Source organism: Dermochelys coriacea, chromosome 7 (genome assembly GCF_009764565.3).
Source record: "Dermochelys coriacea isolate rDerCor1 chromosome 7, rDerCor1.pri.v4, whole genome shotgun sequence".
Taxonomy (NCBI): Eukaryota; Metazoa; Chordata; order Testudines; family Dermochelyidae; genus Dermochelys; species Dermochelys coriacea.
In genome coordinates, this window is record NC_050074.1 from 58,787,533 (window position 1) to 58,808,770 (window position 21,238).

General features: G+C 46.8%; 1 protein-coding gene across 1 annotated transcript in view; it reads right to left on the reverse strand.

The window, feature by feature from the left end:
• ARHGAP22 (Rho GTPase activating protein 22) overlaps positions 1-21,238 on the reverse strand; it is a 235,807-nt gene that overhangs the window by 50,828 nt on the left and 163,741 nt on the right. Inside the window, 1 exon segment of the mRNA XM_043519482.1 lies at positions 3,478-3,606. Coding sequence (XP_043375417.1) covers positions 3,478-3,606 — 129 coding nt within the window.

The window sequence follows — 21,238 nt, forward strand, 5'->3', positions numbered from 1 at the left end:
CCATGAACGTCAGTGGTGCAAACGAGATGTGATCCTGAGAGACTGAGGCAGGGTCAGCTGGAGTTTTAATCAAGCCTGATAACACTTCACAGCCCAGCTGTATCCATTCATTTTAAATGTCTGCTCTTTAAAATAAAAACCAGCCACAAACAAACCCAATGCACACAGCTCCTTTCTAAAGCTGAGCTCCCAAAAACCTCTGTTCTGGCTGCAACTGACTAGACGCACGGGAACCTGTTAGAAACCACATGGGCCCTAAACAAGCCAGCCTTCTCCAACAGGCTCAGGAGCCCACGGATTTTATTTTAAGGCCGAATTTAAAAGTTGTTTCAAAGCATAAACTCTGTGTGGCTTTTAAGTCTACACCGGTCTCCAATTAATTAGGTGGGATTCTCAGCAGCTTTGGGGAGTTTTCGGATTCTTTTTTGAAAGGCTGTGCCGGTTCGTGTGCCCGCACCGACATGTCCCCCATCCTCTTTGATTTAGGACTTTCTTCAATACATCAGCAAAAATGAAAGCATGTGGCTAAGCCGCCCCTTTTATCTTGGCATAATTTATTTTCACATCCTATCAACCTTCTCCAGGGCTGGATATTTACATAATAATAATAAAGCCTGATTTTTTTCCTCCCTAGTTTCAAATATTAAAATGTGTCGACAGATAAGACTTGGAGTTAAAATTATTCGGTTAAAACACAAAGAGACAGCTTTGTTTACAGCCTTCCAATATACTGAGCTAGGCTGAAATACCACATGCAAAGAGCCCTGCTCTGATTCCAGGCAAAGGGGTGTGTGTGAATTTGGTCATTTTCTCAAAGCCTGATAAATACTTCGGAAATGAATGTAGCAACTAGATCTCCTGGTGATTGGCATGCTATAAATACTAGGGAAAGGAATCAGAGTAGCAGCCGTGTTAGTCTGTATTCGCAAAAAGAAAAGGAGTACTTGTGGCACCTTAGAGACTAACAAATTTATTAGAGCATAAGCTTTCGTTTTTTTTCCACCAAATGCATCCGATGAAGTGAGTTTTTGTGAATACAGACTAACACGGCTGCTACTCTGAAACCATAGATAAAACAGGCAGGTATGATAGCCAGAATGGGGCTAGGCATTATTTACAATTAATTCCGGTCAATGAGCTGAAGTGAAATGACCAGAATTTTTTTCCCAACTGCTTGGCAATTACATTGTAATGGCTCTCTGACCTAGTGAATAGGGCAGTGCAATGAGGCTCAGGAGTCCTGGGTTCTGGTCTTGGCTCTGCCGTTGGCCTATTGGTTAATCTTGAGCAAGCCACTTCCCTGCTCAATGCCTCAGTTTCCTCATCTATACAATGGAGATAGTGATACTGACCTCCTTTGTAATGTACTTTGAGATCTACTGATGATGAGAGCTAGATATTAATATTATTACAGGGTGTGATCCAGCTCTCACTGACATCCCTGGTAGCTGGGTTGGGCCCAATGTGTCTGAAAACAGTGACAGAGGAACCACACTGCCTTTCCTTCTTTATTATCCTGCTGCTAGTCTACAACATTGCCACCTCTCATGATTTATTCTCAGTCTGACGATAGCTGTTTTTTCCCTAAAGCTCCAGCTCCTGGAGTCATAGGATTATGGGAGAGCATCAGATTTAATTCTTAACCCCCCCCCCACACACACACACACAAGTTTCTAGCCCTCATGGTTGCAGAGAAAAGCTTGGAAGTTTGCGTGCACCTTGGAGGCTCAGAAACTAGAAGGCCAAGCAAAAATACCCAAAAATGTATTTAAAAAACCTCTTGATTTTGAAGATAATTTTGAGCTTTTTGGGCCTAAATGCAGATTTTTGGATTCCTTAGGGTTGGCAATGCTGAGTCCAGAGCCAGTGGATTTACCCTTAACTGTAGAAGTCAGCCTAACGTTACTTCAAGAGAGTCATAAGTCCTTGGTCATATTGACAATAAAAATACCCAAACACACGACAGCAGGAAAACTGATGCAATCTGCCCTGGAGGAGAACACTGTCACAGAGACATCTCCTGCACTGAACTGCTGCTTTTCCTTCTCAGTTTTCCTTGCAGTGTTTGCTGTGTGGGCCTGCTAAACTGGTCTCTAACAGACCTATGCAGGCTCCACCAAAAGCACAATCTCTAGCTGTGGTTGCATTCAGTGCATTCTGGGATTGCACCAGTGCACTCTGGGATTCCTGACACCCCTGGAGGAGGCATCTTTGGGGTAAACTGAAAATGTGGGCATGGCACTGCGGACTGGGCTTAGGAGGAGCAACTGAATCAGTGCATCCTGTTGCTTGTGGGGACCCCACAACAGATTGGATTACATCCAGCCAAACTGGGCAGAGGCCTTGTCCTAGATGTTGCGATGGACACTTGTGCCCATGGTACAACAGCTGTTCCAGGGGTTTTACAAAGCACTGTACAGATACCCCAAGCATAGACCACAGTCAGACAGGCAGCAAGGTCTTTGGCCTAGCTTGTCAGAGGTATTTAGGTGCCTAAGTCCCATTGATGTTGATGGAAGTTAGGCACCTAAATACCCTTGAGGATCTGGATGCTTCTGCCTAGGGTAGGCAGGGCCTCAGAGTAAGGGAGACATTACTGTGAGACTACCGCTGCCTCCCGACATTCCTCAATACAGCCGAATCTGGGCATTCCAAATCATGAATCTGTCCCTGCCAAATTCAGCACATTGGCATAAAAATCAAGAGATTAAAAAAAAGTTGGGTTTTGTATTGGCCTTGTGATGGCTGAGCCTTCCGGCTAGACAGGGGTCATGTTCTCAAGCTTTTCCCCACAGCCAGGAGGGCCAGAAACTTAATCTCCGCATTAACAAGTCTTGTGTAATCACAGGGCTCCAGGAGCAGGAGATTTAGGTAAAACATCAAAATCGTGAGACTGGAGATAAAAATCACAGGAGTCGGCAACACTGATTACGCTCTCAGGTGTGTCCTGGGTCTGACCCTGCAGTCCTTACACAGACAAAGACACCCACTGAAGTCAATGGGAGCTTTGCTTGCACACAGGCTGCAGAATCGGACCCTATCTTTGTCAAGTGGAAGGTGACGCTGCCTTTCAGATGTCCTGAGAGTTTGGAAATGGGCATCTGGCCCAGTGGTGGAGAATGGAGGTGACTAGACACCCTCCTTCTCAGCAAAAAAGCAAAGAGGAGGCGGAGTCAGGGACTAGGGAATAAAAATAGCTGTAAACAATGAGTTAAAATAATAATAATAATAATAATACAATGTCATTTCTTCCACCAATCAGCTTCTTTGGTGGGGGCAGTTTTACATACTGCCGAGGAGGAGAAATGTGGGTTCACCCTCGCCCCCAAATTGCGCTTTACAAAGCTTCAGGAAGAGGAGAGTTTAGCTAGGCATTGCAGTGATTTTACAGTGCTACATATACCCTAGTATCACAAGAATATGTTTTACCTTGAGGCAACAGTTTTAATTTATGTGCATGTGAGCTATGTGCAATACCTCCACCAAAGGGAGCCCATATGACCCGCCGGATGGCTTTCACCCAATCTTCCATCTCGTTCTGGGAATTAGCCATGAGCAGGAAGGCTTCATGATTGACAGGCATCTTTTCTCGGTCCCCCGCACCACCTGAAAAACAAAACACACACCTCGGTTAACGTCTAGCCCAGGAGTGAACCCTTGTCTCTAAAACCACCACAGGCCTCGCCCAAGCTAGCCTCGCTGGGTTTGCTTGGTGCCCTCTTTGCACTGATGTACAGGATCACATAGGGCACATGTCCGTGGCCTGGCGTGAAGCCAATGTCCCAGTGGGTGCTGCTGGCAGAACGTTCCACTAGGCTCACCAGCATGCCAGGGAATAGGTGTAAGCTGTATTATCCTAAGGACAGTGCAGCCCAGCCCTCCTGCCAGCGGCCAGCTATACCCGTCTGTGCTGAGGTATGGAGCGGGTTGGCTCCACCCTCTTTAGGGTGATTCAGTGCCCTTGGGGCGCCAGACAATCTAGTTGTAAAAGTCACATGCTGCAAGAGAGAGGAATCAAGGCGTGGGCATCTGGCTGCGATTACCCCAGTGATAGATTTAACAATCAAGATCATCACTGGAGCAGATCAGAAAGCTAGACATGCTGCATGATGAGAGTACGGGCAGAATTCGAAACCTGCGATGTCCAGGAGTATCCAGATCAAATCTAGATTCCAGCTTTGAGAACCAGATCTAGAGCTCAGGCTTAGTCTGGATGGCCCTTGGAACCCCTGGAGTGGTCATCAAGGAGCCTGAGAGATTATGAGATTTTAACATCTTGAGCAGCAGAAATCTCACAAGACCAGCTGTTCTCATGAGATTTCCAACATCCGGAGCCACTTCTGAACCTGGAGCTGGAAGAGTGCCACCCCCGCATTCCCATCCCTTCTGGTTTTGGATCCACCCTAGAACCAGCTTTTTAGGGAGCTTAAGATATGAACCTGACTGTCCTGTCTGAAATTCAGAGGATGGGGTCCAATTTGGAATTCAGATCCAGGCCTACCTCTGCTTTGTACAGGATTGACTGGTGACACCCCAGAAAAGCTATTGGCCAGGACATCAAATACACACAGCCTGCCCTGTATGCTGTTCACCCAGAGATGCTCCGAGTACCACCATCCATGCTCATTCTCCCGTTACAATTTTCCTCTCCGCTACAGTACACAAGGCCCAATGCAATGCCCACGGCAGTCAGTGGGAATCTTCCCCTCCCCCCACCTCGTGCCCCAGACTTGGATACACTCCAGTGACAGCCCACATGAGGACACACAATAGATGTACTGGAGCAATTTCTACCTAGGGGCTGAAGAGACTGGCCAACCCAAAAGCTGTCACTAATGGCTTGGAGTTTCCCCCTTCTATAGAGACTGCTTTGACTTTGTTACGTGAACAGTGTCTTTATTGTTCTGTCACTGCCACCTCCGTACTCATTTGTCTCTGGAATATTAGGTCTATTGGAAAAGCAGGAACTGTCACCCTGAACTGAGCTGCCGAGATTGCTTGTTCATGGAATTCAGAGATAAGAATAGGGACAATGGTATGAGCTGGTTTCTATGGAACTACCTTAATTTAAACAGAATTTACACCTACTAAATCCTAGTTAATCTGGGGAAGGGAGTTTGTTGGAAGGGCTACAAGCTGCCTGTAAGCCAAGGAAATGTTTGTTCTCGCTATTAATTGTTGCTTAGCTTAAACAAACTCACAGGCCGGGCACTGATTTGCAAAACGAAAGCGGCTGCATGAATCCAAGCTCCTAGGGTTTCGTTGTTTTCTAAAAAGGAATTAACCTGAACCAAGAAGCCGATGGAATTTTAGCGCGTAGAATAAGGCAGCATGGCAGTGTAGATACTGTAGGAGAAACGAAAGCCTTGGGTCCCCTGCCAACATGCAGCCTAGTTCTGACCCTTCTCACACCAGCCTCCTAGCCAGCTTCACAGTGTGGATTTTTCAGATGATTTACCTCCTGTGCAATCTATGAACTAGGATTCCTATTAGAGGGGAGAATCAGGCACCAAGCCCAGATACAGCTCTGGTTTTTACGCCCCCTGCTTGCTGCCTTTTGACAGTCAGAACTGATCTATCTGATGCCACAGTCTCTACGGGCCCTGCTTCTTCCCAGCTCCCCACCTGTCCTCCCGCTCTTTATATAGGTCAGGTCAGAGATTCCCCCTCTGTTCTCTCAATCCCACCCCCCACCCAGCCTGGTTTAGTCAGATGACCTCAAAACTCACCCCCTCCACCCGGGAGACAAGCTAACCATGGCAAAAGTGCAGCTGAGCCCCGACCCTCGTGAAAGGACAGCTCGCCCCGCGACAAGCCGCTTCTTATTTCCCTTGCTTTCTGAGTAACCCACCCTGTCCCCTCCCACCACAGATGACGGGCTAGACAACCCACCTGCCCTTTTCCTGCTGACCTTCTGGGAGCCCACGTCCCTACCTTAGTGCTCATGCCCGACTATTACTCGAAGCACAGACCTCGTACCCATCACCATGGTAACAGAGTCTCGCAGGTTACAAAGGGAGACCAGAGTTCAGGAACAGAAGCCAAAGCTGCTGCTGCCTGCCGCTTTGGCTCGGAAGGAGGAGGCTCTACATCAGCATGCTTGGATGCAGGGGGGCCTCAAGGATGCCCTCTCCCTCATACACACACCTGCCAGAGCAGAAAACTGAAAGATGAGGAGGTCCTTGTGTAGCCCGACTCCTCCATTAGCACCAGGGCTACAGCAGAGTCCACAGGCCTCACTCTCACACCCCACCTGACAACGACCTCAGAGAATGTCTCTCCCAGCCCAATTTCCAGGCTCTCTTCTGGGGAGTCAATGGGTTACCTTGGCCAGATTCCCTGCTGGAGTGCAGATCCCTAGTAGGTGGCCTCTCGCAGCCCACAGTGCACATAAAAGCGAGGCTCAGGGCTTGGCTTCTCACCCCAGTCATCAGAAAGGAGGCTTGGAGGTGTCTTGTAAATGGCCTGGTCTCCCAGCAGGGGCTATTTGCTGGCAGAGCAACCCAGCTTCCCTCAACAGAGTAGACATTTTTAGAAAGGGAGCTTCATTTTCAAGGGTCTTGGCTTGCTTGGGCAATTGTCATGGAGCCTATTTTTGGATTCAGGAGGATCAGGCTACAATCCCCTGTTGTGATAACTGGGTCTATAAATTTACTCTAATTGGGAGCTCAATTGTGAAGTGAGCAAAAGTTCCTAGGGGTACTTTAAATAGGAGCATGGTTGTGAACCTACAGCTGTCTGCAGAAAAACCCATCATCACTAGTCACACGGGGATTGGCAGAGTAATTATAGCTGCACACAAGTCAGAAAAATAGAGTGTGCTTCAGAAACGGTTGTTAGAAGAGGACATGTTAGTTTAAGGCTCATGCACGGCAGTGGAGTGCCTGCTGCCCTATCTAAAGGGGACTTTTCTGTAATAACATTTTGGACATGTTCCTTTTCTTCCCACTTACTGCTGGCTCTTCTCACTGCAGCCTAGAGGCAGCAAGCAGGACAGGTTAGCAGTTCCCCAGACAATTATACCTCACTACTTGTCCAGCAAAGGGCATGTCTCCTTATTTTGTTGTAATATGCATCAGCTTTTGGAAGGCTTGGGATTCACAGAAACTAGAGATGGTAGCAAGATTAAAACCCACAGAGCTAGAACATCACAAACTTTTGGAATCTAGATCCTAGCCTGAAATTCACAGCTGCTCCTTTTCCTGGCCCTGAGCCAAAAATGGATCTGGTTCTGGGGTTTCAGATCAAAGTTTGTAGCTCCAAGCTATCTTTATAATGATACGAACCCAAACACCCCCGGGGTCTTTGGGAAAACTCTGATTAGGATCTGGCATTCAAACTTCTTTGTCTGGCGATGTCCAGTTCTGCTCATTATAGATATATGAAGTTTGGATCCAGATATTGAGTTCAAGCCTCCTCTCTCTCTCTGTAACAGGCTGAACTGAAAACGCTTGTCAGAAAGTTCTCATTTGGCTCTAGACTGGAATCTGTACTTTGTGGAAAGGGTCCATTGCTAATATAAACTAATGTTCAGCTGCAATACTCAGGGCACAAATTCAAGCCCATAGTAGTTAGAATAGTCTAGCCCTGAGCTGTCTACGCCCCTCAGTGGAAACTTTAAAGTGACTGTGTACAGCCATTACTTCTTACTGTGAGGAATGAACAGGGTGCTGATTGCATTGCCTCGTGTAGGGGGAGAAAATACCCTGTTAGACACAGGTAAACACAGACAACTCCCATCTCCACCTTAACAGAACTTCTCATAACATCCTTAATCAATCTCCTGTCCAAATACAACTGGCCCTTGTGCACACACAGCCATCTCTCCTTAGCTTGGGCCAGGGTTTACCATAGCAGGCATTCCCAGCGCTTTGGCTAAGAGTCATTTTCACTGCTAGATTTATAAAGAATCCTGTTACAAACACAGTCTGGGAGCGTGGGCAGCTCCATGGGGGTGGGTGATGGGGTGGTCTTGCCTGCACTTACAGAGGGGAAGAAAAGGAAACACTGTCCAGTGGTTAGGGCACTAGCTTAGGATTTGGAAGTCTTGGGTTCAATTTTCTGTGTGACCTTAGACACTATCCTTGATGGCTCTGTGCCTACAATGGGGACGATAGCCCTGCCTTATCTCCCAGGGGTTTTGTGAAGATAAATCCATTAACAAGCGTGTGGTGCTCTAGATACAGCACTAATGGGGGCCACAGATGTACCTTAGATAGAAGCTTTCCACCAGCGCTCTTGAGTCCACGACAGGATACATTGGCTTGATCTGCAGATGTCACCAGACATGAATGCTTTCCCAGCCCTGCCTGGGGAGTCTACAGACTCATTGCTTCTGTGTATCCTGGTAAAGGGTCAGCAGTCACTGTGTAAATAGCCATAAATGCACCAATCATGCACAACACCCACTCCGTCAGTTAGATCCCCATTACCTTAAGGGACTGGATGCCCCAGGAGCATGGGTAATGGGATATGGAGCCTTTCATCTCTAGGTAACAGAGTGATTCTAGCTAGCAGTGTTCTCAGCACCTGGCTGGTGACCTCAAAGCTTTTGTCAGCAAGTGGATATCTACAACACATCACAAAGCCATGCCAGCAACTGGGGTGAACTGGCCCCTTATTGCCATTTCAATACAGAAGTCCTTGACAGAACAGCAAGGAGAACAGACTCCTAGAGATGGTCCCTTCATGGCCTGCATGGAAGGGAAGCTTTCTCTAACACTGCCAGTGCTGCACTGTTCAGTAGATCTACCTATGGTATATATACAGCCCTCATCACCACAGTACTTGGGAATCTCAGTCTTTACTGGTTTCAGAGTAGCAGCCGTGTTAGTCTGTATTCGCAAAAAGAAAAGGAGTACTTGTGGCACCTTGGAGACTAACAAATTTATTAGAGCATAAGCTTTCGTGAGCTACAGCTCACTTCCGATGAAGTGAGCTGTAGCTCACGAAAGCTTATGCTCTAATAAATTTGTTAGTCTCTAAGGTGCCACAAGTACTCCTTTTCAGTCTTTACTGTATCTATCCTCACATTGCCCTGCGTGGTGGGGCAGGGCTATCACCCCATTATACAGATGGGAACCGGGGCACAGACAGACAAAGTGACTTACCCAAGGTCACACAGAGAGTATGTGGTAGAACCAGGGATGTGAACCCTGAGTTACAGGCCAGCAAGCTAACCACTGGACCATCCTTCTTTCTTCTCCCTGGACCATTGTTCCTCTTTACTGCTGGTTTCACAGCTCTGGAGATATAAATTCACTAGAAACTACAGAACAAAGCACAAGTCTGCCATCACCCCCTATCAGAACTGCCCTGCTCTGTGCTCCTGTTCCAAGCTAGCTACAGCCGCAGCTCCACTGGGTGTCTCTCTTCACAGAGCTATTTCCCACAAGGGATACTCACAAGAACAGATTCATACACCTGGAGTCATTCCTCGTCCACTTTCCAACCACCGCAGCATGACTTCACCTGCCATGCACCCACGATGAGCTTGGCTTTCCCAAGAAGTTCTCTTGTGAGCCAGCACTAGAAAGGTGGAGTCCGCCCATTCTTGTGAAGGTACACAGCCCAACCCTGCCACCACTGAAATCAACAGCAAGAACTGCAGTGGGAACAGGATTGGGCCCATTGTACATGGAAATGGAAAATAAAGGGGCGTTAGTAGAACACTTCTCTGCTCAGTAAAGCTTTGGGGTCAGGTAGAGTTCAAGGTTGGGATGAAGAGGCAGCTACATTCCTTTTATATCCACTAAGCTTTGCCTGTCCCGGCCTAGAATGTGTTTGTGTGTATTTGCACACCCGTGTGTTTGTGCACACCTAGCTCTGCATGTGTGTGCATGCCTGAAACTGCATGCACCTTAATGCCTATGTTTGAGCAAACAGACTGAGTAATATTTTAATGACAGGTTTCAGAGTAGCAGCTGTGTTAATCTGTATCCGCAAAAAGAAAAGGAGTACTTGTGGCACCTTAGAGACTAACAAATTTATTTGAGCATAAGCTTTCGTGAGCTACAGCTCACTTCATCGGATGCATTCAGTGGAAAATACAGTGGGGAGATTTATATACACAGAGAACGTGAAACAATGGGTGTTACCACACACACTGTAACAGGTAAGGTGAGCTATTACCAGCAGGAGAGAAAAAAAACTTTGTAGTGATAATCAAGGTGGGTCATTTCCAGCAGTTGACAAGAATGTCTGAGGAACAGTGGGGGGTGAGGGGAATAAACATGAGGAAATAGTTTTACTTTGTGTAATGACCTATTCACTCCCAGTCTTTATTCAAGCCTAAGTTAATTGTATCCAGTTTGCAAATTAATTCCAATTCAGCAGTCTCTTGTTGGAGTCTGTTTTTGAAGTTTTTTGTTGAAGAATTGCCACTTTTAGGTCTGTAATTGAGTAACCACAGAGATTGAAGTGTTCTCCAACTGGTTATTGAATGTTCTAATTCTTGACGTCCGATTTGTGTCCATTTATTATTTTACGTAGAGACTGTCCGGTTTGGCCAATGTACATGGCAGAGGGGCATTGCTGGCACATATCACATTGGTAGATGTGCAGGTGAACGAGCCTCTGATAGTGTGGTTGATGTGATTAGGTCCTATGATGGTGTCCCCTGAATAGATATGTGGACACAGTTGGCAACAGGCTTTGTTGCAAGGATAGGTTCCTGGGTTAGTGGTTCTGTTGTGTGGTGTGTGATTGCTGGTGAATATTTGCTTCAGGTTGGGGGGCTGTCTGTAAGCAAGGACTGGCCTGTCTCCCAAGATCTGTGCGAGTGATGAGTCATCCTTCAGGATAGGTTGGAATCCTTGATGATGCGTTGGAGAAGTTTTAGTTGGGGGCTGAAGGTGATGGCTAGTGGCGTTCTGTTATTTTCTTTGTTGGGCCTGTCCTGTAGTAGGTGACTTCTGGGTACTCTTCTGGCTCTGTCAATCTGTTTCTTCACTTCAGCAGGTGGGTATTGTAGTTGTAGGAATGCATGATAGAGATCTTGTAGGTGTTTGTCTCTGTCTGAGGGGTTGGAGCAAATGCAGTTGTATCGTAAAGCTTGGCTGTAGACAATGGATCATGTGGTGTGGTCTGGATGAAAGCTGGAAGCAAGTAGGTAAGTATAGCCATCAGTAGGTTTCCGGTATAGGGTGGTTATGTGACCATCACTTATTAGCACCGTAGTGTCCAGGAAGTGGATCTCTTGTGTGGACTGGTCCAGGCTGAGGTTGATGGTGGAATGGAAATTGTTGAAATCATGGTGGAATTCCTCAAGGGCTTCTTTTCCATCGGTTCAGATGATGAAGATGTCATCAATGTAGCGCAAGTAGAGTAGGGGCATTAGGGTCGAGAGCTGAGGAAGCGTTGTTCTAAGTCAGCCATAAAAATATTGGCATACTGTGGGGCCATGCGGGTACCCATAGCAGTGCCGCTGATTTGAAGGTTTACATTGTCCCCAAATGTGAAACAGTTAGGGGTGAGGACAAAGTCACAAAGTTCAGGTCCCACAAGTACTCCTAATATTTTAAAGTATTTAAAGGGTTCCACTATATTTTCAGAATAACATTTCCAACTGATTTTGCCATTCCCCCATTACTCACAGAGCTCTGCTGTGTCTACATGTATGTTTGTGTGTTTGTATATGCGTGTATGCGTGTGCGTGTGTGGATTTCTGCATTACACATGGATGACTGTGTGCATTGGTTCATAGGTGGGTTGCAGGGGTCTAATTGTGTGTGTGTGTGTGTGTGTGTGTGTGTGCGCACACGCACACATATTGTTGCAACCTGGTAGGAAGTGAATGGAAGCCACAGGCTGCATATCAAAGTGTTGGCGGGGAGGGGAGGGAGGAGGAGGAAAATGGTCACACCGTGATGACTTGTTTGCTGTGTAGGCTGGGGAAGCTGCGACAGGCAGCCTTTGATTGCAGGCAAGCAGCAGTGATGATCTCGACAAATGGGCAAAACTAGCATCCACAGCTAAAAAGATGGGCTGCACTGATTGCTCGTTGCTGGCCTGCTCTTTGTGGTTGCCAGCAAGGTGACTAACACATTCAGGGCTTGAAGATCGCATTGCTAAGGAGAGAAGGTGAACAATGAGGTGGACGAATTTTTCCAAGGTTAGCTGACTAGATTGGGGGATCTGTTTCTGCAAAGTGGCACAAAACCAGTCTTGATCTTGGATTTCAGAAAAGGACAGATGAACTATCAGGTGTTCCAGTGCCAGCAGGAGATGCACGGTTGCTATGGAGCGGGTCAGACACAGCGTTTGGGACAGTCACTTGAACAACTATTTCAATCCTAAAAAAGAAAAGGAGTACCGGTGGCACCTTAGAGACTAACAAATTTATTAGAGCATAAGCTTTCGTGAGCTACAGCTCACTTCATCGGATGCATTTCAATCCTGCCACTCACTGCCTTTGATTATGGCTGGCTTTAATCCCCCACCCAACACCATTATGGCTAGAGATGGACTCAGGCTGCAATACCCAGATCCAGATAACCCACAGCTGGAGGCATGGGATGTGGGATTTTGACCCATCTCTAACTATAATGGGATGATTGTGGAGTGGGTGACTTTTCCTCTCCACTGCTGTTTATTCAGCATGTTGGCCCTTTGACAGAAGGGAAGGATTGCTGGGAACAGAAGCATCCGTGGGGTGAGAGGTGAATAGGAAGCTGATCTTGGGAAGTTCCTTTAGGGCAGGCTGAAATCATCTGAAAAAATACGAGCAGCAGGAAGGCCCTGAGGGAGAGGCAGGGATAGGGGAACAAGCAGCGGGCATGTGATTGGAAGAGCTTTGTGAAGAGTTAAGGCTATGTCTACAATACAGAGCACAGATCGCCATCGCTATGGCCGCACAGCCCCCTACTGTAGATGCTGTCTGTTCTGATAGAAGCAGTTCGTCTGCAGATACAGTAACACCATCGCCCCAGATGACACTAGCTAACCTGACAGAAGCACGTTTCTGTCAGCAGAGCCATGTCTATCCCAGGGTTGTGCTGGCAGAGCTATGTCACCGAGGAGTGAGAATTTTTCACACCTCCAGCTGATAGCCATGCTGACAGAACTTTGCAGTGGAGACCCTACCAGAGAATGGACAGTAAGAGGTGACATGCTGTTGAAGTACATGTCCCATCCTACACCTGTTTTGACTCAATCCGTTTGGAGGCAGAGCTGAGCTGGGAGCTGCTAGAGTGGGTTTCTGGAAGTTGGTTGGCTTGCTGTTTTGCTCTTGATCACACTTTTGAAAACGTATGAAACCAAGATATGAGTTAAGCATTTTGTTAAAGTGCTTTGGAATTCTTCAAATACACTGAAAGAGTCGAGTGAAACAGGTGAGCTACAGGAGCCTAACGGTATTATCTGTCTCAGTTCTGGTGGGTAACATAGCAGCAGCCTTTTCTAAAGAAATACACAAGTTATTTATGAAGCCACCTAGGGAGATTTGCTGAAAAGCTACCACAGGATGTGTCACATAATCAGGGTCTGTGGCTTGGGATGGGTTTGACCGGTTTCTCAATGAGGCCTTTTCCATTGCGTGACAAAATTGGGGAAAAATATGTTGCAAACTCAAACACCCCTTGTTGTGTGGGAGCGTTCACTAACTCCAGCTGAGAGTCTGTCTGGTCACAAACTGACATGGTTCACATTTACATCAGCTGGGGTATTCAAAAAAAGCCTGGGTACACAACTCCCACTGACTTTCCATGGAACTGAGGCCCTAACTCTTGTGGGCTCTTTTGGCAACTGCAGCCTTAGTGTTGCTCTCCACAAATGGGTGACCCTTTGTGTGGCATTTCCGAAAACACTTAAGTGATTTAGGAGCACAAGTCCCAGAGGACAGACTGCAAAACACACACACTCCGTTGTGCTCTCTCCATAAACTCACCAGTCTGCAGGAGCTAACTTTTTTGTCCGGTGTTTTCAAAGCAACATTTCTGGGAATTTCAAATTCCCTAGAACTGCTTTAGAGAAGCATCAACAACATGCTTAGGCCACAGAACTGTGGTTTTATTTACAAAGAGTTGGACAAAACCTAACATGAACAGAAACCCAGCCCCATCAGAATTGCACTAGTACATAAGATACAGGAAGTGATTACAAGTGGAACATGAAACCAGTGTGGTTTCTCCCTGAGCTCAGGGATAATGTTATGATCAGGAATAGCATATGTAAGTAACACATAACAAAAGAAGAAGAAATCAAGTCTTAGGCCTTGACTAACCATGAAAGTTGTACCAGTTCAATTTAAATCAGTTTTTAAACTGTTAATCTGGTGCAAATCTGTGTCTAGATACTCTTTGAGTGTAAGAGTGGCTAATATTGCTTTAGCTTAAACTTTTTTTTTTTTAGCTGAATTAAGATAAATTGACATATCCAGTTAACCAAATGTAAGCAGAGTCTGAATGAGCTCTCCTCTGACATCTAGTGATGCACCGAGGGAAAAGACTTCAGGAGCAGACTGCATTTGCATATAGACACTTACTCTGCCTATGTGCTCAGCAGATGGATCTGCTTTGCCAACGTGATCTATTTTGGCTGTTTTGGGGTTACAGTTCACTATAGGCAGGGGTAATGAAATATTGTTATCCTTACCATACACGTAAAGGGCAGCAGAACTGTGCTTAGCCTGTCCTGATTGAGGGGGTCACTGTAAATTGAACCTCACTGGCTCAGCAGAGAGTAGAGATTCCAAATTCCTCTGAAGATAAAAAGGGGTTGGGATAGGTTTTTCTAAAGAGTCCTAGATGTCACTTGGCCCTCTCCAGTATATAGAGACAGTGGTGATGGGACTCAATAGAGATCCTTGTTTCTGGTCAGTGACTACTAGAGCTGAACTTGCTGATGAGCAGGACTAAGCAGGAGCAGGATGACCGATGTCAGCCTTAGTATGAGCACATGAGTGAAAGACAATGAAGATACAGCAGCACAGAGGTTCCCTGCTACCCAGTGAAATCCCTAAGAGCTGGGCTAAATGGCAGAACCTCAGAACATGGCATCGAGAAACAAGCAGCAGAGGCAATGGCAGCGACAACGATCTGCCAGCAGAAACAAGTCAGTTGCAGTGGAGACATCCTGTTCAGGAGTAGGAGGGGAACCCACCTCTGAACTCTGGTTCTTTGCTGACTAAGGACAACCAACTGTGAGTGGCATGCAGCAGAGGGAAAGGGCAGCAGTGTGTTAAAGGGACATTTGTTCATCAGACTTTCACACTGCAAGGTGGGGAACTGAGGCAAAAGACACTCCCAATGTACTGTGGGGTAGGTGTTTGCTTATGGCTATCTGCTTTTGATGTGGTGTTTCTCCAAATAAATGCTGAGTTCCCTTTCCCTTTTAACATGTTTCCTTTTCTTATACACAGACTCAGTGCTTGCCAGTGGGAAGCAATGCCTCTTAGAGGCATCCGGGGTGGGGTTTAGTTTTCCCAGATTACTGGGTGGGGGGTTCAAGCTGGTTCTTTCTTGTATTGTTAAGAGGAACCCCTAGATGTCAAACCTGGCCCTTGTTGCTGCCAATTCCATCTAGCAGAAGTGTTACACCTACAGTATGTTTTTACTAAAGAAGCGCCCAAACCAAACCCCTGCATGTGAACAAGCCAAAACTTTGAGGAAGCCAGATCCCAGCTTTGTAATTCAGGCTCATTTTTAGGCTCCCAGAGATGGGATGTGAACAAGCAGCTAACAGCAGAAATGATGCAGAATGAGGGAGATTTTTACAGTTCTTTCCACGGTAATAATCCCAGGTGTTATTATAGCTGGAGTGGATAGTTGCCTGATGTTGCCTTACACTTTCCATTATAAAATCCTGTGTTGGTTGCATACGACTTTGCAAAATGTTAACTGTTTGGGCTGAAGTTTTCCATACTGGGTGTCTGCTGAGGCTGCAATTTGTAGAAAAATTTCAGTAAAAATGTTACCCTTGTTCACTCACTCTTTTTCACCGGGCCGGGGCAGAGGGTTGGGGTGTGGGAGGGGATGAGGACTCTGGCTGGGGGTGTGGGCTCTGGGGTGGGGCCGGGGTGAGGGGTTTGGGGTACAGGAGGGGGTTCCAAGCTGGGGCAGGGGATTGGGGTACTGGAGGGGGTGTGGGCTCCGAGAGGGAGTTTGGCTGTGGGAGGGGGCTCAGGGCTGGGGCAGGGGTTTGGGGTGAAGAAGGGGGTTTAGGTTGCAGGCTCTGGGCAGCACTGACCTCAGGCGGCTCCTGGGAAGCGGTGACATGTCCCTCTGGCTCCTAGGTGGAGGGGAAGACAGAGGACTTTGTGCATGCTGTCCTTGCCCGCAGGCACTGCCCCCGCAGCTCCCATTGGCTGCAGTTTCTGGCCAATGGGAGCTGCAGAACTGGCACTCAGGGCGGCACTTGCAGATGAGGGCAGCATGTGGAGCCCCCCGGCCGCCCCTCTGCCTAGGAGTCGGACATGCCGGCCACTTCCCAGGAGCCAGGCAGAGGCACGCAGGAAGCCTGCCAACCCAGTGTGCTACGAAATGGACTTTTAACGGCCCAGTCAGTGACCGGGTGTTCTGGTCGAAAACCGGACACCTGGCAACTCTACTTAAAGGGCATTGCCTTTTCGGCAGCATCAGCACAGACCCAGCTGGCCTCTTCCCCAGAGATGTTTCAGGAGCTGGGGTGCCCTGGGCATGAAAGTATCTACTGCTGGTGCTGTCAGTAGTTCCCAGTTAAACAAAGACCTTCAGTTGTACTGCTCTGGGCTTTGTCCCTATCAAGTACTGTTAACTAGCTGCAAGAGATGAAAGCCCCACAAACACAGTGAGAGCTAAATCAGGAAGCCAGGTAGCACCTACTCCAAATGTAAACTAAACAGTGCTAATTAGCACTAGGAGCAAGTGTTAAATTGATTAATGCAGCATTTACTGGTAACTGCATGACACAATTCTGTCTCTGCCTTGACTTGAGTGCTTCATCCTGAGCATGAGCACTCCAGTGCTTACATTCCAAATATCTCCAATGAGGATGCTTCAGGGCTTGGATTGTCAAATAAGTGATGGTTTGCTCAAGTCAATTAAACTCTTGTGGCTGAAAACCAGAATAATAGGTTTCCTGATAGGGAATTGCTAACACAATGCAAATGTGTTCACTTAGAAACCCAGTTCATTAATGGAATTGGCGGCATGATGTGCGAGCCTCTTAGCTACAGATTTCACTATAAACTGGTCACCACGGCAACCTCTTAAAGAGACATCTGCAGAAGGAATAGACTAGAAGATATTTTTGCCCCTCTTCCATAATTAGTGGGTCACTGCCAACACCAATGTTGTCTCCCTGCTGAACACCAACACTTATCCAGAGCCTTCCAAGTTGGCTTCCCATTGGAGGAGAGATCAAGGACATTGAATCTTGGCATATTCTTAATGTAACTTGTTTTATTTAAACATACACCAGCCCTGGAACAGAGACGGACAGAAACAACATTCAGGCAATCCTCTCTCTCAAAAATCTTCTCAGCCCAATCCCTATGAACAACTCCCAGGGAGCAACCAGTCTCAAGATTTACCTCTAGTTGGAGCAATAAAGGCAGAGGGAAAACTCTCCTGCTGCTGGCCACAACTCCCCTACAACAATAAACTAAATACAATGCCCCATTGCTTCAAAGACTAAAAACTTGCATGCACTGTAAGAAAAACTTGGACTACAATGTAACCGCCATCTGGTGACTCCTACCATAACAAAACAAAACTGTAGTCTGTAACCTATCATTTAAATCAGCTTCTGTACCAAATGACTGGAGGATAGCAAATGTGATGCCAATTTTTTAAAAAGGGCAATTACAGGCCGGTAAGCCTGACTTCAGTACCAGGCAAATTGGTTGAAATTACAGTAAAGAACAAAATAGACACATAGATGAACATAATTAGTTGGGGAAGAGTCAACAGGTAACAGGGTTTTTGTAAAGGGAAATTATGCCTCACCAATCTACCAGAATTATTTGAGGGGATCAACAAGCATGTGGACAAAGGGGATCCAGTGGATATCGTGTACTTAGATTTTCAGAAAGCCTTTGACAAGGTCCCCCACCAAGGGGTCTTAAGCAAAGTAATCTGTCATGGGATAAGAGGGAAGGTCCTCTCAAGGATTGGTAACTGGTTAAAAGATAGGAAACAAATGGTAGGAATAAATGCTCAGTTTTCAGAATGGAGAGAGGTAAATAGTAGTGTCCCGCAGGGGTCTGTACTGGGACCAGTCCTATTCAACATATTCATAAATGATCTAGAAAGAGGGCTCTGGGGTGGGGCCGGGGATGAGGGATTTGGGATGCAGGAGGGTGCTCTGGGCTGGGATCGAGGGATTTGGAAGGGGATGAGGGCTGGGGCAAGGGGTTGCGGTGCAGGAGGGGGGCAGGCTCTGGGTGGTGCTTACCTCAGGCAACTCCCGGAAGCAGCAGCATGTCCCCGCTCCAGCTCCTATGTGGAGGCATGGCCAGGCGTCTCTGCGTGCTGCCCTGTCCTCAGGTGCCACCCCCACAGCTCCCATTGGCAGTGTTTCCCAGCCAATTGAAGCTACAGAGATGGCGCTTGGGGCAGGGGCAGCACGCGGAGCCCCCTGGCTGCCCCTACACCTAGGAGTCAGAGGGGGACATGCTGCTGCTTCCGTGAGCCATGCGGAACCATGGTAGGCAGGGAGCCTGCTTTAGCCCCACTGCGCCTCTGACTGGACTTTTCATGGCCTGGTCAGCAGTGCCGACCGGAGCCGCAAGGATCCCTTTTTGATTTTGATTGCGTTCCGGTCGAAAACCGGAAACCTGGCAACCCTACTTGTGCCAATATAAATCAGGAGTAACTCCACTGAAGTCACTAATCTTAAAGCCGTCACAAGTGAGAGGAGAACCAGGCCACAGAGACAAGACCAAACTGTGTTATGACACAATCTATTGTGTTGTAATATGGTGCCCCAATACAGTACCAATTGTATGCTGGGCCCATAACAGTCTGATGTGCTGTGCACAAAATTCCCATTGTCAAGCATTCAAATATCATGAGTCAGCCCTCTGCCTCTCTGCAATCATGAGAGCATCTTAAAAATCATGAGATTTTTAATGACAAAAGAGAAGGCAAATTAAAAATCTCAGAGGTTCAGGGATTTTTTTGACCTTTAGAGATTATTACATTTTTCAAATTTTCTCAGCAATCATGAGGGCCAGAAACTCTCAGTTTTAATTCTTTTAAAAAAAGGGATTCTCTTATGAACACATGACTCCTGGAACTGGCACTTTAAAATGGATATCAGATCTCACAAGACTTGCAAAAAAAAAAAAAAAAAAAAAAAAAGTCATGAGAGCTGGTGACATTGTGAAGTTCTTATAGAGTCATAGCATTTACGGCCAGAAGCAGCCACTAGTTCATCTGTAGATCAGAGGCCACCAACACCACCCAGCACCCGCACACTAAACCCAACAACCAAAGTGAGGCCTAAGTATTACAGCTCAAAGTGGTGGATCTCAAACAGCGGTCTGGGGCCCCCTGGGGGGCCATAAGTATGTTTCAGGGGGCCGCCAAGCATGGTCAGCATTAGACCTGCTGGGGCCCAAGGCAGATAGTCGAAGCTCCACCGCACGGGGCTGAAATCCCTGGGGCTGCAGCCAAACCCTGAGCAATGTATCTTCGTGGGCCCACTCCTAGCCTGGGGCCCCAGGCAATTTCCCTGCTTGCTACCTCCTAACACCGACCCTGGCTTTTATGTGAAGAAAACCAGTTCTTGTGGCACAGGTGGGCCATGGAGTTTTTATAGCATATTGTGGGAGGGCTCAGAAAGAAAAAGGTTGAGAACCCCTGCACTATCATGTGCCACAAGCAGCGAATAGGAGGGACTGAGGTGCACCAGTGCCCGAGCCCCCCAGAATGGGAGGGAAATGATTAAGTGAGATACCCAGATAATCCTGGCAAATGACCCACACGCCGCAGAGAAAGGCGAAAACCCCCTAAGCTCGCTACCAATCTGACTTGGGGGGAAATTCCTTCCCAACCCTACATATGGTGATCAGTTAGACCCTGAGCACGTGAACAAGAACCAGCCAGCCAAGCACCTGAGAGAGACAAGGCATAACAAAGCAAATATACACACACCTCTCAAAACAAAAAAAGTTACAGTGCCGCAAGAGCAAAATATTTAAAGAAAACAAATAGATTCCTGGATATTAATCCAAAACCAGTGGAAGCAATTCAAGCATCGCTCACTCTATTATCCATGCATCACAGAGGAAGCAAAGTGCCCCTTGAGATTTAATCTTAAATTAAGAAGGGCTGGACCTAGTCAGTCCTTGGGTAGAGAGATCGGCAGGGTGCAGTAGTTGGAAGACAGTTCTAAACCAGTGCTATCCTATAGTGCTGGGCTTTCCTGAGGTCCCTCCTGACTATTTGTGATCATTACAGATCTTATGGCACTGTTTGCAAGAGTGAGAGAGAAATCATATTTAACAGTCCAAAGGTCAACTAGGGATCATGGTAGATAACCAGCTGAACATGAGCTCCCAGTGTGCTGCTGTAGCTAAGAGGGCAAATGTGATCCTTGGACATATAAGCATGGGACTATCATGTAGGTGTAGGCAGGTGGTGTTACCTCTATATAAGGGATTACTGAGACCATCACTGGATACTTTGTCCAGTTCTGATGTCTGCACTTCAAAAAGGATGTTGAAAAATTGGAAAGAGTTCAGAAACTAGCTACAAGAATGATTTAAGCTCTGGAAAAATATGCCTTATAATGAAGGACCAAAGAAGCTCAAGCAACTTAGTTTACCAACGGGAAAGTAAAGCGGTGACTCATTCATGATCTACAAGGGGAAGATTTCTGACAGCAGACAACTCTTTAATCTTGCAGAAAATAGCATAACAAGATCTAGTGGCTGGAAGCTGAAGCTAAACAATTCAGATAAGTCACAGATTTTGAATAATAATATTACCACAAGAACAACTTACAAAGGGATATGATGAACTCTCTATCATGTGAAGTCTTTAAATCAAGACTGGATGTCTTTACTAGTTCAAACAGAAGTTATGGGCTTGCAAAAGTTATTGAGTGAGATCTGCTAGCCTGTGATATACAGGAGGTCAGACTCGATGATCATAATGGTGCCTTCTGGCCTTAAACTCTATGAAACTATGAACTGAAAACAACAACAACTGAGTTTATTGAGAGAGACTAACTTCTATTAAATATAAGTGACACAACATGCACCCAGTATGGAATCTCCTCCCAGATTCATCAAAGCCACCCTCCCCAACAAAGG